This window comes from Xenopus tropicalis, chromosome 8 (assembly GCF_000004195.4).
Source record: "Xenopus tropicalis strain Nigerian chromosome 8, UCB_Xtro_10.0, whole genome shotgun sequence".
Lineage (NCBI taxonomy): Eukaryota > Metazoa > Chordata > Amphibia > Anura > Pipidae > Xenopus > Xenopus tropicalis.
This window is the reverse complement of record NC_030684.2, coordinates 126,426,092-126,446,850: the sequence shown is the minus strand read 5'-3', so window position 1 is coordinate 126,446,850 and position 20,759 is coordinate 126,426,092. Positions and strand designations below refer to the sequence as shown.

Genomic DNA, 20,759 nt, shown 5'->3' with positions numbered 1-20,759 from the left:
TGGTGTGTAGGTGCCATCTCAGCGCATTGTGCCTGAGCCTGAGCTTTCAGCCAGCGCTACACATTAGAACTGCTTTCAGCTAACCTATTGTTTCTCCTACTCCCATGTAACTGGAGGAGTCCCAAGCCGGACTTGGATTTCTTACTATTGAGTGCTATTCTGATACCTACTGGGAGCTGCTATCTTGCTCCCTTCCCATTGTTCTGCTGATCGGCTCCTGGGAGGGGGGATATCACTCCAACTTGCAGCGCAGCAGTAAAGTGTGACTGAAGTTTATTAGAGCACAGGTCACATGGATGTGGCACCCTGGGAAATGAAGTAATTTCAAAATTAAATATAAAAAATCTGTTTGCTGTTTAAAAAAAACTCATATCTCCCCCCCTGTACTTTGTCATCCATAATCGCTACTGTGATCATCTTAGCGATCATTTGTATCAGGACAAGACCACTGTAATATAAAGGCGCAAGACAAGTTTATTGTTATACTTTCTTGTATAACAAAATGTACGCCAGGGGTCTTCTGTATTGTTTGATTCCCAATATTAATAGGAACATGTGGCATTGGGAGACCCCAACATGAAAGTAGTGCATCTGATAGTAGATCAGTCAGTTATAAAAGTGGTGCTAACCTCATATAGAAGATTGAAGTAAATATTTATAAGAAATTAGCAGAAAAATACTGCTGAATGGGACTTCTCAGCAAAAGGAAAATACAACTCGTATGCCACAAAGTGTAAAACTCAGTAAAAGGGCTCAATAAAACAGTGGTGTAGGTTTCACCAGGTCCACTTCAATAAGTAAAATAAAAAAATCTATTGGAGAGCCAAACGCGTTGTGTGTTGTTTGTTGGGTTAGAGATGCACAGCACTACATGTTTTGGACCTCTGGGGTCCTTTCTTTGGTGCAGTACAAAGAACACTAAGTGCACAACCCTTTTAAACCCATAATCCACCAATTAAGTCACGTGATAAGGTTACCAGCTCCATCTAGAAGCCAGGTACATGTATATGTAATTGGTGTACCAGGACCCCAAGTTGAAGCTGGTAACCTTATCACGTGACTTAGTTGGTGGATTATGGGTTTAAAAGGGTTGTTCACTTAGTGTTCTTTGTACTGCACCAAAGAAAGCACCAATAAACAACACACAACGGATTTGGCTCTCCAGTGGATTCTTTTATTTTTATTTTTACATGTTACTTCTCAGCAACTCTTTATAGAGGTTTGATGGGATTGATTAAATGAAAAGTTGGTGTTCTAGTGACTCCATTTTTCTACAACTCCCTCAGGCCATGAGGCAGTTACAGCTGTACTAGCAGCTGGAGGGTAGAAGCCAATTGCCTCTGGTCCAGCAAACCTTGTTAAGTTCTACTGTTAGGCTCGGGGCACGAGGAGCGTATTCTCCTCCAGCATTTTCAGCTATTAAAGAAGTGCCAAGAGTCTGTCTTTAGTTTCAATGGACAGATAGATTTGAGCATTCTTGTGATGAAAGTATAGACCTGTAAGCCTAACACCTATAGTGAAAAAACATCTGAAGAGAGATGAATATTCTGAAAACATAATTCTCTCTATTTTTAGATCCCAGGTAAGGCCTCACCATGAGTATGCAGTGCAGTTCTGGGCCTCAGTCCATCTTGGGACCCCCTTCTACCATGGTGTCCCTTACTGTGGTATCTCCTGTGATGGTGGGTTTGGGTCTGAGGACCAACTTTGAGGAAGAGGACTGCCCCCATTTAAGGTGTGTGCACATACTATTGGTTGTATATGGTTACTTGGTTTGCAGATATTGTTCTTATTTGTGCATTATGTATAATATTATTAAAGGAAGATTAAGGATCACTTTCCAGGGCCATATTGGCAGTGAAAGAATCAGGGAGAGCACATTGTACAGAGGCCAAGGTGGGGCAAGTTGCGCCTCTTTTTTTTTATTTTTGTGGTATAATGGCCCTGCGGCACTGTAACTGGTAATTGCTGTCAAACATTGTTTTCCCCATTGGGGCCCTACTCTACATATTAGCAATGTTCTCTTCACAGAGAGCCCAGGGGAAAGGTGAGCTAATAACGGGTTTAAAAGAAGCAAATGGTTTCCCCAAATCCAGTAGTTGCAAATGGCAATAAATCTCCACATATGAAAGTACTTCTTTAAACCAACATTTGCCGGCAATCTGGGTCATAATCAAACCCTCAAGCTGTTGTTCTTATCTCTCATTTCCTTTTGTACAGATATTTGCTACAACCACAGGTTCCTGTTTGAGGGGAACGCAAGACCCCCCCCCCCCACACAAACCAGTATAAAGCTGCAGGTTGGCTGCACAATGGGCTGTTGGAAAGTTCTCCAGCTCCCCAGGATCTTCCTCTCACTGTGCAGGTAGAGCGGCTCTTTTCTCTCCTCAGCTTATGCTCCTCATCTTATTCTATAGAATTCTCATGCACACTCACTCTTACATAGGCTTTTATTTGTGTTTTTAATGAATAACTACTGTATTTTCTGGCTTAGTATTTCCTTTCTGTATTTAGTGCATCAGAAAGACCATGGGACCATCCAGCATCTGCCTTGTGGCTCTGCTTTCCCTACTGATCCCGGCTCACTCGGCCCCTGATCCCACCCTGGACACTCACTGGCAGCTGTGGGTTAAAACTCACCAGAAGAGCTATAAGGATACGGTAAGGGCTTGTATGATTGCTCTGATAATATGGGAATGGTTTTGCTCACTGCTATATAAGTGCCAGTTCAGGGGCTATGTTAGTGTTCCAAGAGGGAGTATTTGAGTTTTAGAGTCCTATTCAAGTGATAACTTTTATTTGCAGACATAAACTTGTTTTTTAAGGTTTACCACCGAGGACAAACATTTGGTCCCACTTAGCTCATAACAGGGTTACATCAGATAAAAACATCAGTAATGCAGTCATATGTCTTAGAATATCTGTGACAGACCCCAACTGTTCCCTTCAAAATATTTGCCTGTTTGATCCACAGACTCGTTCTTCCACGAACCTAGGAAAGGAAATATACATTCTCCCCAAATTTCCTCCATATTAGCTTTCAGTTTGGAAATCTCCAGCCCCAGCCTCTGCTCCCACAGTTTGGGAAACACTATCTTTGGTTCTATATATTTATAGAGAAAGATGTCCCAAATCAATGTGAGTAGACGAGATCAAGACAACCTGATTTTTGGGATGTCCTACATTTTTATATTTTGTAACTTGTAGTCGGCAGATCAAAATCTAACTGCTGAGTGGTTGCTATGAGCAACTGTACTTGTGCAGTTTAGCACCTATATTTGAGTCCTTATATGCTAAAATAGTGCCTTACAATTCCCAGGAAGAGGAACGTGCAAGACGGACCATCTGGGAGGAGACACTGAAATTTATCACCGCCCATAACTTGGAATATTCCTTGGGACTTCACACTTATGAGGTTGGGATGAACCATCTGGGAGATATGGTAAGAGCTCCAACCTTCTATGCAAGGTTTGTGGTCTATAAATCAATGCAAAAATCTATGCAGATGGAGATGTCTGGTTAGAAGGCACAGTATATATATATATATATATATATATATATATATATATATATATATATATATATATATATATATAGAACTGGTAGGAAGCAGGCACTCACGTCTTTTATATATCAAAATTGCCTGGGTGCAGTATACAAAATACAGATGTTTACAATTGAAACAGAATACCGCACTCACAGGATTCTGTTTCAATTGTATATGGGGGAGTGAAAATAAAACCCGGCTGAACTTGTTATGATCCACAGTACATCTAATAGGCCTAGAGCAGAGAAAGGGTGAAAAGAATGGGAAGAATTTCATAAAAACCCATAAGAATGCACCGTAAATTTTAAACTCCCACAGCCCAGGGAGATTAAAACTCAGCAGAGCTCAATAACCAAATGATCAGCCGCCTAATGTGATGTAAACACATAACATGTATTTCATATGATTTAAAAAATAAGCAGTGATAATGGGCCACATCTGAACCACCATAAAACATTCTACAACACTGGAAAAAAGAAGGTGCAATCCAATAGATACACAATAATAGATTTATACTCATTTTATTGATATACTGCTCATTATACCACTCATTATTTATTATATCATGACACAGAATGGGTATATATTACAGATGTTTGTATCCCTGTGTAACCTAGCTGTATTGTTACTATGTGCCAGACAGGTGAGGAGGTGGCTGCAACAATGACAGGTTACACTGACTCAGGGGATTCATTGGACAATGTGGTCCACGTACCAAAACAGATACTAGAGGCTCTGCCGCCGGCATCAATAGACTGGAGAACCAAAGGCTGTGTCACCCCTGTGAGAAATCAGGTATGTGTGTGTATATATACATATAAATGCTATTTAAAAAATGGGGTAACACCCAATTCTGTATTATCTTTAGATGGGTCAGACACATCATCCCAGTCTTTTGTCTCAGCCTCTATCTATCTATCTATCTATCTATCTATCTATCTATCTATCTATCTATCTATCTATCTATCTATCTATCATCTATCTATCATCTAACTATTAACTATCTATCTATCTGTCTATCTATCTATCTATCTATCTATCTATTAGCTGTCTATCTATCTATCTATCTATTTATCTATCTATTTATCTATCTATCATCTATCCATCTATCTATCTATCAACAGTATCTGGAAACCCCATCATCGAGGAGGCTCCAATTACCGGAAGCCCGTCTCCCATACACTCCATTTTAACCAAATAAATCAAATCCTTACTGGAAGCAAAACAACCCTATTGGGTGTATTTAATGTTTAAATCATTTTTTAGTAGACTTAAGGTATGTAGATCCGATTTATGGAGATTTATCCCTTATCCAAAAAAACTTTTTTTTAATTTTTTTAACTACCTACAAGAATTTCACCAGAACTCATAGCAGACACCTTAGACAAGATATATAGAAAGAACAGTAATAATAACGCTATAATACTGATACATTAATATAGGAACAGTACCATCTCCTAAATAAAAAGCTGTCAGATTAAGGGGGCGAGTTTATCACAGTGCGCTACCCCAGAGTTAGGTCTCTAGTGTTACCCCAATAGTGAAGGGGAAGGATTTACCCTATTATATGTAGCAGAGACTAAAAAGTACAATGTTTCATTGTAAGATGATACTAAATGGAAATTCAAGTAGAAATGGGGGCACCAGATATTTTGTTATCTTCCATTCTTTTATGACTTCATCAATCCCTTTCAGCTCTATTATTAACCCTAGGGAAAGTGCGGATCTTGCTACGCTTTCAGTGCAGTGGGGGCCCTGGAATGCCAATGGAAAAATAAAACACGCTCACTGGTCACATTCAGCCCCCAGGAACTGGTGGATTGTTCCTACACTGAAGGAAACAATGGCTGCAAAGGGGGATCTTTAAATGCCTCCTTCACATACATGATGAAAAATGGCGTTATGGAGGACTCTGCTTACAAATATACAGAAAAGGTAATACTGTAGAAGATGATCTACAACTGTCCACCCCACACTGACATCATTTCCATCATTTAATGACCAAACTTTGTGATCACTAACGACTGAACTGTATATGATCTGTCCCCACCAAGCCATTTGGATGATAACACTATGGTGAATCACACACCAAAAAAACAAAACAAAGGGCAAATAAAAGACCAACTATAGAAACACTCACCAAGTGGAACAGATGGTCCAGGTGCTTACGGAAAGACCATGTACATCGCTGAACATGTTAAATGTGATGTATATGGGGTCCTAGATGGAAAGATTGTTGGGAAAATGCACAGAGGTGTTTTACTAGCTGAATGCGTGCTCTTTGGTTGGCCAACCCCCAGCCAATATAGGGGGCAACCAGAGGTCCATTCTTGCCATGGGATTAAATTAAGCTTAAATACAGGCCTTTTTTAATGGCACTAGGGCAAGTTACTTAATTGAGTCCTGAAGTGTTCATTTAAGGGGCCCAGCTGTGCGGTGCCTTTGCAGTGCTCTTTGGTGAGCTCCACTCCTCCGCAAAGCAATAGTTTCTGGTTTTCATGGGCTATACTGAGCGTCTAATTACAGGCAGTGCATCCATTTACTGCTCTCTGGTTCATAGATGGTGCAGATAAATACTGATCAGAGTCTGTTCGTCTTCCCATTCCCCACCAGGAGGAACCGTGTAAAAAGAAGAAGCCAAGTAATACTGGAGTAGTAAAGGATTTCTACACACTCCCTGCTGGCAATGAGACGGCTCTTAAGAATGCCGTAGGAATAGATGGACCTGTGTCTGTTGTCATAGATTCCAGTGGTCAAGGGTTCCGTATGTACAACTCAGGTGAGTACTAGAACTAGAACCTGTGTAATACTGTGCTGACTCTGTATAATAACTGTGTGACATTGCCCCAAGTGTGTTTGTGGGTGCATTAGGGAAGTTTCATTGGAAGTTCCAGTGGGGCAGGGACAGATATAAAAGTACAAACAGTCTCTGGAAGGTGTAATATGTCGGTGCCATATATATAAATGTACACGTGCCAGCAAGTTACACAGCATACCAAGAAAGTCCTGTTCTCTTTTACCTTCGTCTGAATTCCAGGTGTTTATTACGATCCATACTGCTCCACCACATCATTGAGCCATGTTGTACTCAAAGTTGGATATAGTAAAGAAAATGACCTGTACTATTGGTATGCTGTGGGAACAGTTGGACCTGTGTAGATGCCAGTCAGAATGGGTTCCGTACATACAAGTCAGGTGGGTACCAGCACCTGGGTAATACTGTGCTGATTATGTTCTCCAACAACTCAACTGATAGATTTGTTGGACAGGGGGATAATAAGGGTCATATTAGGACCTCTACCATTTCGAATACCCTCTTTTAACGGTGTATTGGGGTAGAAGTATTTGTGTAACAATATAACCAGTCATAGGTGGATTTTCAATAAGGCTAGGGTAGGCTAAGCCTCCCCAAACCTGCTTTGGCACCTTAAAAAAAACAAAACAAAAAAAAAACCTGGCTCCCTTTCTGCACTGTCCTGCAAATCTTCTCCAGGTTCTGCAGAAATCAGCTGTACTCTGATTGGATCTTTCTTCTTGTGGATTCTCCAATCAGAGCACAGTTTTCTTGACAGGCAGTAAAATTGACCAATCAAGGCGCAGATGCAGACAGGGATCGGGAGATTTTGCAAACTGGAGGCAGTGCAGAATTGAAGACTAAAAAAAGAAGAATCTGCAGGCTGTAAACTTTACCCAAGAACCAACTTTGAACTTTTGCTGCAGTTTTCCTCCCACAGGTACTATACACAGGTACTATACTGTATATGTTCTAAAGACTGACCCACTAGCTGAAATTAAATTGCTTTTTGTCACCTGACATCTATAATATCCCTTTCCCCTACCCTAACAGATGGAGGGTAAGTTAACTTTTCCCCCTGACAAAGCTCATTGTGCTTTTATATATTTGTTATGGTTTTTTGCACTTTCTATTTTTCTTTTACTTTTGTCATTGTTTTTTGCATTTCTAGTTAGTTACAGTGGGGCCAATGTTGTGTATCAGTGCCAGTATTATAGTGCCAGGGCCTGAATATCTGCCATCAGTACCCACTGCTCCTCACGGCATATAATGTGCTGGTTTTGTATATAAAGACTGCGTCTCACTGTATATAACATGCCTGGGATGTCAGTACCCACTGCCTGTCTCTCTATAAAGCTAACTTAAACACATCTAAAGGGGAGGTTCACATTTAAGTTAACATGTAGTATGTTATAGAATGGCCTATTCCTAGCAACTTTGCAATTGGTCTTCCTAGTTAATTTTTTATAGTTTTTGAATCATTTGCCTTTCGCTTCTGCCTCTTTCCAGCTTTCAAATGAGGGTCACTGACCAAAAAGTATTGCTCTGTGAGGCTACAGTTTTATTTTTCCATGCAGACCCTTAACTAACTTAACTATTCAAATTCCCATCTCTTGCTTAAACCACTACCTGGTAAATAAGACCCTAGCAACCAGATAGCTGCTGAAATACCAAATGGAGAGCTGCTGAAAAATAAGCTAAATAACCGAAAAACCATTCAAAATAAAAGAGGACCAATTGCAAATTGTATTGTCAATATCAATGTCTACATATGTCAAATATCAATGTCTACATCATATTAAAAGTTAATTTAAAGGTGAACTACCCCTTGAAGCTAACTGATCACAAACACAAATGTTAGAGAACCCCTAACAAGTGCGCGTTTGAATGCTTTTACATCCTAAGCATTTTAGGGTTAAAAAAAGCACCCCCACCCGCACTTTTGCACAGTATCCCTGGGAGTCAGTGGGAATGGCAAGAGATAGTTTGGAGGTTAATTTTTTACACCAGCAGCGAATCCACTAAGTCTCACATTAGCTGTAGGTCAGTCTGTGTTAGCCTCCCCAAACAAAAAATCACCCTCCGCCTATGTAACCAGTCCCTATTCTTGTGGAGAGCAACATATGTAATAGGGCATTAATGAGTTAATGGATTGGCGTGTTTACTCCTGAGTGTAAACCACAATGTGGTATGCAAGGAGTGCCAATTTGGGCCATTAAGACCCACGTGCCAGGGCAAATGGTTCCTGTGCCGGGTGCATAGCCCAGCACTGTTGTACAGTTATGTAGCATAACAATAAGGCAACATTCACTTATACATTTGTGACTTTGACAGGTGTTTATTACGATCCTTATTGCACCACCAACTTAGACCATTCTGTGCTTGTGGTTGGATACGGTACAGATAATGGCAATGACTATTGGCTGATTAAGAACAGGTAAGATATATACAAATAAGAGATTTTAGCAAAGCTTTGTACTTATTATACTTTTTTATCTACCAGAAGGAAGGTTGGCAGACAAAGGGGCAGGACCTAGTACACTCTTACCTTCCAATTTGTGCCTGTATGTTACCCAACCACTTAGACTGTAAGCTCTATGGGGCTGGGACTCCTTCCTACTGTGTCTCATACCACATGGCACTTACTCCCTGTGTATTTATACTTATTTATTGTATTTATTATAACACTTGCCCTCCCTGTGTGTAATTGTGTATATTGTAAGATTGTACAGCGCTGTGTACCCTTGTCGCGCTTTATAAGTAAAGTTATACATAGATACAATGATGTCAGAGGGTGGGTTGGTGATGCCAGAGGGGCAAAGCTTTGACATTGGGGGTGACCCAGTAATGCCCAGTTTTTAAAATTGTCAGAAGGTTTTGAATCGGGATGCCCCATGAAAAATCAGACTGTCCAATTCTAAAGCGGACAGGTGGCAAACCTACCCATAAGGCTTTTAGTGGCAATGTCCTGCCGGTCAGAGCAGAGTATAGATCACAGCCTATACAACAGAGGATGTCTCACTCACGTGACGCACCACAGAGAAGAAATGACTCTCTAACGCACTGCTTCCTAACCTTGGATCTGCAGATGTCGCTCGACTTTATTATCCAGCATTCTTCAAAATATCATAAGTCTAAAGGCATTTTGGGAGTTTAGTTTCTGAACATCTGGGATGTTAGGGCTCTAAATTAGGGGGTATATTTATCATGCTGTGTAAAAAGGGGAGTGAAGCATTACTGGTGATACCAACCAATCAGCAATTAGATTTCAACAGTTAGAAAACCAAAGCAAAGCATCTGATTGGCTGCTATGAGCAACATCACCAGTAATGTTTTACTCCACTTTTTACACAGCATGATAAATATACCCCTAGATGTCAGATCCGTGCTGAGTGAGCCAGTGCTACACATTAGAACTGCTTTCAGGTAACCTATTGTTTCTCCTACTCCCATGTAACTGGAGGAGTCCCAAGCCGGACTTGGATTACTTACTATTGAGTGCTATTCTGCTGATCAGCTGCTGGGAGGGGGGATATCACTCCAACTTACAGCTCAGCAGTAAAGTGTGACTGAATTATATCTCTGTGACTGTATAGCTCTCTTTAACTTCATTTTCTTACATTACGAGTCACTTGCAAAAAGAATTTGTCTTTTGTTTTAGGAAGTGAAAGTCTTTGTTTTTAAATTTTATTTTTCAGCTGGGGAGTCGGCTGGGGAGAGCAAGGCTATGTTAAAATGGCTCGAAATCGCAACAACCATTGTGGTATTGCCTCGTATGCTTACTATCTAACTGTGTGAAGTCTAGTCAGACTAAATGAGTCAACATTATTTCTGTTAATTCTTTTATTCCTGATTATACACTTTTTTACATTCAATTTACTTTTGCTTAAATGGAGTGGTCTACAAGGCGGTAGCTACCTGTTCTCTGTGGACATTCCATTGCTGTTAGCTTTTGCTCACGTAAATCCTACCTAACGTCTAGCTGATCTTTATATCTACATGTATTCTGTATCTGTTATTGTTACAGGGCCCTTATATTGCCAATGCTGAAAATGTCTGCAAATCTACTGTATAAATAATGCATAAAAATAAAATGAGCAAGAATAAAGGTTTTTGCCTTTATTTTTCCATTTTTTATGTAGATATTGTTCTTACAAGTACACACAGGAAAGTTATAAGGTAAAATTTCTCATCCTTTTTATATCTCAGGTAAAAACACTTTTGGCTGTAGTTATCCATTGCAAGAAGTTAATATGTTAAGATTTATTGCATTTTACCTGGGTCCATTGCAACTATTTTACCCAGTGGTTCACCATAGTAGACAATATTCTTTGCTTCTGGCCAAAAAAAAAAAGGGGGGGGGGGATTTTTTTTTGTACTTCATTAATGTGAAAAGCATTTTCTTTGCCTATTGATGCCGGATACTGAGGGAATCCTGGAGCTACCGCCTGGTCAAGAGCAATAACGGAACTAAAAGCATCGGGGCCCGGGTGCAGCTGGGCCCCCCCCGGTGCAAGGGTCTGGCAGGCCCCGATGGTGGTGCGGGCCTGGGTGCAGTGGCACCCCCCCAATAGTTCTGCCCCTGGCCAAGAGGTGACAATAGCTCCAGGGATCCCCTGCATCAATAGGCACAGCTATACGGAAGTGGGCGCAAGTACTTTTAATAAAAGTGATTTAAGGTGCAACTCACTTCAGGGAAAATCCCAAGTTGCCCACTGTGCTTGCGGATGGAAATGAGCCCTACAATATATTAGCCCACTGGATGTTATCAAAAGCAAATAAGCACATACATCAATACATACAAATAAACCTCACATTTCTACTGTTAAAAAAGGCCAATGAGAACTATACAGATTCTGCCTGTTATTGAAAAGGAATAACTCAGGTTATCACAGAAGTATATGTAAGAAGCTGCTCCCAGGTGTAAGTAGTATTAGCTCACTAAAGGGAAGCAGAATTCCTTCTTATTGTCAGGGTTCGACTGCCCTTACCGGGATTAGGTCAGAACCAAGAAGAAAGCTAAATTCACATAGCTACATAGGCTTAACTAATCCTTATAAGTTTATCACCAGAGGGCCACTAATAGTTACATAGTAAGTTTTGATCTATATATAACCTGCCTAACTGATAGTTGATACAGAGGAAGGCAAAAAAACTCCACCTAAAGCCTTTCCAATTAACCTCAGAGGGGGGAAAATTCCTCCCTGACTCCAAGATCAGACCAATCCCTGGTTCAACTTGGTACTAAGAGCTATCTCCCATGTATTTTCTTGCTAAAAAGCCATCCAGCCCCTTCTTAAAGCTAACTAATGTATCAGCCAGTACGACTGGTTTAGGGAGGGAATTCCACAACTTCACAGCTCTCACAGTAACAAACCCTTTCTGAACCTCTAGACCAGGGGTGTCAAACTCAATCACATAAGGGGGCCGAAATCTAAAACACAGGCTAAGTCACTGGCCAAATTTTTTATTAAGATACTGTCACAGTGCAGTCAGGCGATTGGTGCTGCACGGTCAGGCACAGTCACAGTTCAGTCAGGCGATTGGTGCTGCACGGTCAGGCACAGTCACAGTTCAGTCAGGCGATTGGTGCTGCACGGTCAGGCACAGTCACAGTTCAGTCAGGCGATTGGTGCTGCACGGTCAGGCACAGTCACAGTTCAGTCAGGCGATTGGTGCTGCACGGTCAGGCACAGTCACCAGGGGCCACATAAAACAGCCAGAAGGGCCGTATTCGGGTCATAGGCTTTGTGTTTGACACATGCTCTAGAGGGAACCTCAATTCTTCTAACTGGAATGGACGCCCTTCTGTTTGCAGGAAGAACCTACTGGAAAATAAAGAATTAGGGAGATTATTATAATCATATAATAATCATTATATATTTATACATTGTTATAATTTCCCCTCTTAAAGCGTGTCTTCTTAATCATAAAAAAAACAACTTGCCCAGTCTTTTTTTTTCTAACTAAGACTTTATGAGCCCATTACCAGCTTAGTTATTCTTCTTCAGACCTTCTCTAATCAATAATATCCCGTTTGAACACTGGAGACCAAAACTACATGGCATATTCTAAATGGGGCCTTATCAGCGCTTTGTAAATGGGAAGAATAACCCTCTCTTCCCACAAATCAATGCCTCATACAGCTCAAACCCCTGTTTGCTCTTGCAGCTGCTGCCTGGCATTGCTTGCTACTCTTTATTATGTACAAGGACTCCAAGCTCCTTCTCCATTATGGATTTGCCTAGTGCAGTCCCAATTAGGGTATAAGTGGCTGCATATTTTTATATCCCAGTTACATGACCTTTTTATCATTATTTTTCTCTAGTAATTAAAGGTTAATTATAGTGTATCTTGTTATTAGGAGCTGTGGTTGACCTCAGTCTTGCAGATTGATCTGCAGAAGGGTCCTGAGTTGGCAGAAGGTTTTCAGTCTTTTTGAAACGGACAAAGTTATTGACACATTCTACTGATAAAAACAACATCTTGTTATTAGGAGCTGTGGATAAAACTCATTTCCACATTACAAAAATTCATTGGTGATAGGCAAATTATCATTATGGGTTCAGTCTCTGCACTATTTCAAACCCCACACAAACTTTAGCACATTAAAGGCCATCATATGTAACATTAAGGGCAGATTTAACAAAATATATATAAAAAAAGATGTTTATGGACCAGTCTGGCACAATTTGAAGCTTTTGAACATCACAGTGCCTACACTTTGGTTTCCTGGAGACTAATGTCGGGGGTTTACCAGGTTTTCCTGTCTCACCTTCCTGTAATACACAAGGTTTCAGGAAATAACTGCACAAGTATTTGTAGTTTTTTTTTATACATACAGGTATGGGGCCCATTATCCAGAATGCTCGGGACCTGGAGTTTTCTGGATAAGGGATCTTTCTGTAATTTGGGTTTCCACACCTTAAGTCTGCTACAAATCATTTAAATATTGAATAAACCCAATAGGATTTGTTTGCCCCCAATAAGGGATAATTATATCTTAGTTGGGATCAAGTACAGGTACTGTTTTATTATTACAGAGAAAAGGGAATCATTTAACCATTAAATAAACCCAATAGGGCTGTTCTGCCCCCAATAAGGGGTAATTATATCTTAGTTGGGATCAAGTACAGGTACTGTTTTATTATTACAGAGAAAAGGGAATCATTTCACCATTAAATAAACCCAATAGGGCTGTTCTGCCCCCAATAAGGGGTAATTATATCTTAGTTGGGATCAAGTACAGGTACTGTTTTATTATTACAGAGAAAAGGGAATCATTTCACCATTAAATAAACCCAATAGGGCTGTTCTGCCCCCAATAAGGGGTAATTATATCTTAGTTGGGATCAAGTACAGGTACTGTTTTATTATTACAGACAAAAGGGAATCATTTCACCATTAAATAAACCCAATAGGGCTGTTCTGCCCCCAATAAGGGGTAATTATATCTTAGTTGGGATCAAGTACAGGTACTGTTTTATTATTACAGACAAAAGGGAATCATTTAACCATGAAATAAACCCAATAGGGCTGTTCTGCCCCCAAATAAGGGGTAATTATATCTTAGTTGGGATCAAGTACAGGTACTGTTTTATTATTACAGAGAAAAGGGAATCATTTAACCATGAAATAAACCCAATAGGGCTGTTCTGCCCCCAATAAGGGGTAATTATATCTTAGTTGGGATCAAGTACAGGTACTGTTTTATTATTACAGAGAAAAAGGAAATCATTTTTAAAAATTAGAATTATTTGCTTCTAATGGAGTGTATGGCAGATGGCCTTATTTGGAATTTTCTGGATAACAGGTTTCCGGATAAGGGATCCCATACCTGTATAAAGAATATGAATACAGTCACTAAATGTATTTACTAAGTATGGGACATGTTATCCAAAATGCTCTGGGCCTGAGGTTTTCCGCATAAACAAACATTAGTTGGTTCCCATTTATTAAGGGGGTGGCACAATCCTGGGAGAAAGGTTATGTAGTGCCAATATTTACAAAGGCAAGGAGATTCCACAAACAGTGCTGCATAACTGACCCATAACTTTGAAACCTGAAGAGGAAGAATTATCTGGTGCTATACCAAGAGGTTCTGGTTGTATTATATGGATCTCCCTTTTTCATTTTATTCAGGGGATTCAGGTACAATGCTACTTATGTATAAGTTAGTAGACCCTTACCCATGAGCCACATTCAAAAATAAAAAAAGTTGGAGAGCAACACAAGCATGCAAAACGTTCCTGGGGGTGTCCAATATGGGCTGTCACTGGCTATGACCTGCAACAGCCAGAGGGGGGTTATGGAGCGATCAGGGGAGAATTAAAAGGTAAATTTGGGGCAGATTGGAGCAGATTAAAGGTGGGCTAGGAGGCTCATTGTAAGGGTATTACTGATATACCAGCAACTACATTGGCAAAATCTGTAACACCAGCCCTGGCCTTTGCAGGTGCTTCACCCTAAAAGTACCCTCTGTAGTGGTATTGTTGAGGGGAACACAAGACCCCCCCCCCCCCACACAAACCAGTATAAAGCTGCAGGTTGGCTGCACAATGGGCTGTTGGAAAGTTCTCCTGCTCCCCAGGATCTTCCTCTCACTGTGCAGGTAGAGCGGCTCTTTTCTCTCCTCAGCTTATGCTCCTCATCTTATTCTATAGAATTCTCATGCACACTCACTCTTACATAGGCTTTTATTTGTGTTTTTAATGAATAACTACTGTATTTTCTGGCTTAGTATTTCCTTTCTGTATTTAGTGCATCAGGGAGACCATGGGACCATCCGGCATCTGCCTTGTGGCTCTGCTTTCCCTACTGATCCCGGCTCACTCGGCCCCTGATCCCACCCTGGACACTCACTGGCAGCTGTGGGTTAAAACTCACCAGAAGAGCTATAAGGATTGGGTAAGGGCTTGTATGATTGCTCTGATAATATGGGAAAGGTTTTGCATACTAATAGTATTGGGTGTAATACATTTGGCCCACTCTGAACCTAAGTCACCTATAGTTGGTTTTCCTGTGGCTGATAAAATGTAACCGTGTTGAGAGTTGGTGTAACCATTAGGGTGAAGGTACACTGAGGTACTTAATAGCAGCTACTTGTCTTGGTTACTAAACCCCGCCATAATACTGAGAATTGTCTCTGCTAAAACATACGTAGAAACAATTATCAGTAAATGATCAGCATTGTCTATTTAAGTAGTCGTGACAAGTGGCTGCTACTAGTAGCTCTGTGTGTCTTCACCTTTATGGCTTGCATTTTAACATGGTGATATCTAGATGCAACTACAGTGAATAATGATTTGATTGCTGATTACAGCCTGTAACCTTGTTATGCACTAATGGGGACCTCAATGAGGAGTCTGAATGAAAACTGATCTAAGACAACTGTTAGGGCTATGACAGATGGGGAGATTAGTCGCCCACGACAAATCTCCCTTTTTGCGGGTGACTAATCTCCCCGAAATGCCATCCCACCGGTGAGGAAACTTTCGGCGCCATGTATGCCATCCCACCAGCGATTTACATTCTCGCTGGTGGGATGGCATTTTGGGGACATTAGTTGCCCGCGACAAGGGAGATTTGTCGTGGGCGACTAATCTCCCTGTCTGTCATAGCCCTAACAGTTGTCTTAGATCAGTTTTCATTCAGACTCCTCATTGAGGTCCCCATTAGTGCATAACAAGGTTACAGGCACATAAAAACACTGTTTTATCAGCAATTCAGCCTTAGTTTAAGAATATCTATGCCAGAATATGTGTTCACCCCAAAATGCTCCCTAATTGATCCTCAAACTGGGCTTCAAGACTTTAATCTAGAAAAAACAAAACATTCTCCCTAAGTCTCTCCATAATTAGCTTTTAAGGTGGAACCCCAGCAACAGCCTCTGCTCCCACAGTTTGGGAATCTCTAAAGGGCCGACCTGGCAGACCAGTGTTAGTAGATGAGATCAAGACCTGAACTTTGGGATATCCAGTATTGCTTGTAGTAGTAGGCTGATACAAACTTAATTGGTTGGTATGAGCAACTGCACTTATTCAGTTCACCATTTATGTTTGTAAGTGAGTGCTAATGTACTTAAATAGCACCTTGTAATTCCCAGGAAGAGGAACGTGCAAGACGAACCATCTGGGAGGAGACACTGAAATTTATCACCGCCCATAACTTGGAATATTCCTTGGGGCTCCACACTTATGAGGTTGGGATGAACCATCTGGGAGATATGGTAAGAACTCCAACCTTCTATGCAAAGTTTCCCTGGTGTTTAGTAGTGCGCAGTAACATATGACTGATCTTTGTAGCCTAATGGTGATGATGTACAACAATATAATAACCCTAAAACACTGAAACATTTTCACATAGAAACACAGGAATAATGTAGGTGGGGGTGTGGCAGTAAATAGAATCTACTAGGCCCTTATTCTTCATACCTTGAGAACACCAGCCCCTCTTTACACATCCCATAAGCCACTCTTTGCTATTGCACTGCCCTCAAGAGCAGGGAAGGAAGCTTCCCAGAGCTGATTTGTGCAGTCTCTGAGGAACCTTCTTTGCTGTATTCCTATAAGGAAAGTTGGTCATTTTCATAGGGCTAAGCACCCTGCCAGCCAATGAGATCACTCGCTGGATGCTGATATTGTCAAACATTGCTACAATTTGCAGTGGAGGCTCCAGTAGAGGTTGGGTTAGTACCCAACCAGGGACCAAAAGATTTATTAGACATAGATTTTCTTTCATGTAGCTGTTGCTTCTGACCATAGGAATTTCCTCTGTAGCTGCCCGCCTGCCTGCCTCTGACCCGAGGCTGCGGGGGGGGGGGGGGGGGGGCAGTGCCTCACGCAGTATCACAAACTCCTCCGTTAGTAAAGAGAAGGATGCAGGGATTGCGCAGCGCTGGCTGAAGCACAGTAAACTTGGAGTCTTCTCTAATAATAATAATAATAATAAAAAAAAAACCTTTCTTCTTGAAAGTATGTACAGACAATATATTTAAATTCTACTTAAATAAAGTTATATGAATTTAAAGCCATGTGTAATTGTTGGCTTTGTTTATAGCGATGGGGTATATTGGGGGTGTATTTATCAACATTTGTGACAAATATCACCGCTGATATTGCCCATAGCAATCAGCAATTAGATTTGAACGGTCACCTACAAGTTAGAAAACAATAGCAAATATCTGATTGGTTGCTATGGACAACATCACCAGTGATGTTTGTCTCCAATGTTAAGAAATACACCCCATAGAGACATGGGGCCTTTGGTAGCCGGAAGACATTTCACCTTTCTTTATCCATTTATTTTGTGGGGTTTTTTAAGGACATATTTACCAATTGGTAAACTTTCAAAAATAATAAATCTTCACTACCGCGGGCAACTAATCTCACTTTAACATTTACCCTTATTGGAATCATATTTTTTTTATACATCTTGCCTTCTTATGTATATACCCATGAAAGGGAAGGTCAGAAGCCTAAAATTCTTCTGGGTACAATTAAAAATGCATAATTAGATTTTGTTCGATAGATCTTTTTCTACCTTTTTTCTTGTATCTAGTAGAAATAAGTCTTAAGCAAGTGGACTTTGCACTTATTTCTACTGGATACTGTATATCATTACCTGGATGAATACAAATATTCATCCACTTCTTGTTTGTGTTAGTGGGGGCAGAGATCATACCCAAATGAGTATAAATAAGGTGTAAATCAGCCCAGGAATTCATATAGCACACCCCTGCCACTCAGTATGGCAGCAAAATAATGGCAATTAAGCCAGAAATACAAGAAATGTGAGAGAATCCTGTAAAAAAAACAACTTCTGCTCTAGATTCATCTGAGGGTCTGAATTAGAATAGACATCGGTCCAGAAAATGAGTTTGGCAAGAATCAAATATTATCTTTGCCAATAGGGCTGATCTTTAGTCCTTCCTATCTTCCTTTGAGAAATTGTTTTTTTACAATAAAAGAAAAATATGTTTTATACATTACATATAATGTATATTATTCATATATCTATAATACACTTGTATTTAAGGGCTTTCCATTAAGCAAAGTTGAGTTAGACACAATAATAATTATTTCATTATATTAATAATAATAATGATGTAATTATTATTTAATAATAATTTGTGCTGGAAACCGCAATTTCTCAAATAAATAAGCACAGAGAATTTACTGGCATAACGGAAACATGTGAGTTTATCATGCAGAATTACAAAATGTGTTCATCATTTTTTCATCTTTTCTTCCAAAGCACTTTGAGCCTCACCGGTAAATCATAAATCACTCATTGCCTCCTCTCATTAGTTTGTTCCAGAATGTGAGTTCCCTTACAGTAGAGAAACCCTTCCTATACTGACTGCAACACCTCCTTTCCCCTATTTCGGTTGGATGTCCTCCTGTCGTCTGCACCATCCCAGAGAAGAAAAGTTCATTACATAAATCTTTTTCTTTTGAACTTTTATATTTGTATGTATAATGATAATAGTGTCACAACTAAGGTGCCTCTTTTCTAGGAAAAATTCCAATTTGACAAAAATTTAATTTCTAAATAAATTGATCTGTTTGGCTGCTCCGGAATGTATTGCAATTTCTCTGGGATTTTATTATACATTGTTACTCCACACTGATGGTCTGCACCGGGTAGGATAAAACATCCAAACTAAATGGGGAGTCATCACCAGAAACTCCCATCAGAATTCCAGCATCAGTATAGTAGGTGCTTCCATATTCCTTAGCATGTCTGTCATCATTTTCCAAAAAATGGAATGTGAAAGACCTTTTCTTTTGTTTTTGGCAGGTACAACATCTTGAATCTGCTCCTCAGGAAGGGAATGGAAACTACACACAGGGCAGCAGGTTTATATGCAACCCACACTTTCCTCAGTGCCCTGCATGCACATCTGATGGAAGCACGCCCATTGTACCCGCGATCAATATCACTGAGCAGAGCTGCATCTGTCGCCCATCCTCTTGCCTGTCCATGCACCTTAATACCTATTCTGCAACACCCAAACTACTGTCTGTTTCACTGTAGTGGCATCAGTCACCAATCAAAGTGGCCATCTGCATCTCTTACCTTCCTTCCCTAACTCTCAACCAGACTTTGTTTAAACCAGTATGCCCATCCCATTCATACCTTGCAGCATCTCCTGCTTACTTGGGATGAGCCCTACCAAACCCAACCAGTATCTGAACGTGAGAACCCAAGAATGCTCAGAGGAAGATCAAAGGTTCAGACGTATTTTATAGAAAACTGAAAGAACATAGCCTTTTAATAAATGTGTTCTGGTACAAGAAAATAAGGATATTAATTAAATCATGGAGTCTTAAATGCTATTTAAACAATATTTTATTTAAAAATAAATCATATTTAATGTGTTTTGCATTTTTGGTTTAAAACATCTTTGTTCCTGTTATCTTCTGCTATATTAAATCTAGGCAGGTGACTTTATACAATTGCCCAGTTATACAATAGCCTTCCATAATAACATTGACATTGAGGGTAACTGTTAGCAGCCAGGCAAATATAATACCAACATGGTGTCCCTCCTACTGTATGTATATCTGTGTGTGTTTTTGTATGTGTGTGTGTTTTTTGTATGTGTGCTCATCGCTGGAGACCTTCTATCTAAAAGGATGACCTATTACAGAGTTTTATCGTATCTACTTTGTGTCCGTCATTGGCAAGTGCACCCTAGGAGATAATACTGTGGCCAATGGAGGACTCAAGGAGGCAGGTGGAATCACTAAATATGGTGCTTCCTCACCGGTTGGTGCCAGTGTCTCAGGAAAGGTAATGTTCATATGGGCTTATGGGATATAGCATTAGGGCTGACACACTATAATATTGGTAGCAAGACTTTAGATTCCTCATCTAATGCCATTGTTATGCACATTTCTTTCTGTATCTAACTTTTTAAAAAAAGCCTAATTTAAAAAGGTTAAGGGACCAGTCTCCCAGGCACCAACAGTCAGTGCTGCATATGCCCACATTCGTCATTTTTATTTCTGGTATCAGAGGTGAGTGCCAGTGGTAGAGGTAACTGGGCCCACAGCAAATTCAGTTTGGGGCCACTAAAGTTGATCTATTCTACCAAGATATATTGAAATTGCTCTATAATGAAGGCATTACTGTGCCCCCTGCAGGATCTGCTGCCTTTATATTTACACCCTGGTGAGTGCAGCATATACCAACTGTCATGGTGACACTGCCATAAGTCTGATGTGTGACGGTTGGTAGCTATCTGGGAGAGACCACAGGCTGAAGATCAGGTAGACAGTAATATTCCAATAATCTTTGTCTTTGGACTTGACTTTTTCAACTGTCATCTGGTTGCTAGGGCAGTGTTTACATGTGTGGCAACCTTGCAACCAATCACAGTTGGAATAAGAAATCTTGTGATTAGCTGCAAAT

General features: G+C 40.3%; 2 protein-coding genes across 2 annotated transcripts; both read left to right on the top strand.

The window, feature by feature from the left end:
- The first annotated feature begins 1,496 nt into the window (after positions 1–1,496).
- On the top strand, positions 1,497–10,446 carry LOC100492634 (cathepsin S). The gene is made up of 9 exons (XM_018096546.2): positions 1,497–1,735; positions 2,240–2,365; positions 2,515–2,661; positions 3,320–3,442; positions 4,187–4,342; positions 5,261–5,482; positions 6,161–6,326; positions 8,676–8,778; positions 10,040–10,446. The coding sequence occupies exons 3-9, from the start codon at positions 2,530–2,532 to the stop codon at positions 10,137–10,139; spliced, it is 1,002 nt and encodes a 333-aa protein (XP_017952035.2). The 5' UTR covers positions 1,497–1,735; positions 2,240–2,365; positions 2,515–2,529; the 3' UTR covers positions 10,140–10,446.
- A 4,412-nt stretch (positions 10,447–14,858) lies between these two features.
- On the top strand, positions 14,859–19,663 carry LOC116406661 (cathepsin K-like). The gene is made up of 3 exons (XM_031891186.1): positions 14,859–15,248; positions 16,447–16,569; positions 19,143–19,663. The coding sequence occupies exons 1-3, from the start codon at positions 15,117–15,119 to the stop codon at positions 19,377–19,379; spliced, it is 492 nt and encodes a 163-aa protein (XP_031747046.1). The 5' UTR covers positions 14,859–15,116; the 3' UTR covers positions 19,380–19,663.
- The last annotated feature ends 1,096 nt before the right edge of the window (positions 19,664–20,759 follow it).

Bases quoted from the DNA above. Each gene is read 5' to 3' on its own strand.
- LOC116406661 (XM_031891186.1), top strand. From the start codon at position 15,117: ATGGGACCATCCGGCATCTGCCTTGTGGCTCTGCTTTCCCTACTGATC. The intron at 15,249-16,446 runs GTAAGGGCTTGT...TGTAATTCCCAG, and splicing joins AGAAGAGCTATAAGGATTGG to GAAGAGGAACGTGCAAGACG. The intron at 16,570-19,142 runs GTAAGAACTCCA...TGTTTTTGGCAG, and splicing joins TGAACCATCTGGGAGATATG to GTACAACATCTTGAATCTGC.
- LOC100492634 (XM_018096546.2), top strand. From the start codon at position 2,530: ATGGGACCATCCAGCATCTGCCTTGTGGCTCTGCTTTCCCTACTGATC. The intron at 2,662-3,319 runs GTAAGGGCTTGT...TACAATTCCCAG, and splicing joins AGAAGAGCTATAAGGATACG to GAAGAGGAACGTGCAAGACG. The intron at 3,443-4,186 runs GTAAGAGCTCCA...ACTATGTGCCAG, and splicing joins TGAACCATCTGGGAGATATG to ACAGGTGAGGAGGTGGCTGC.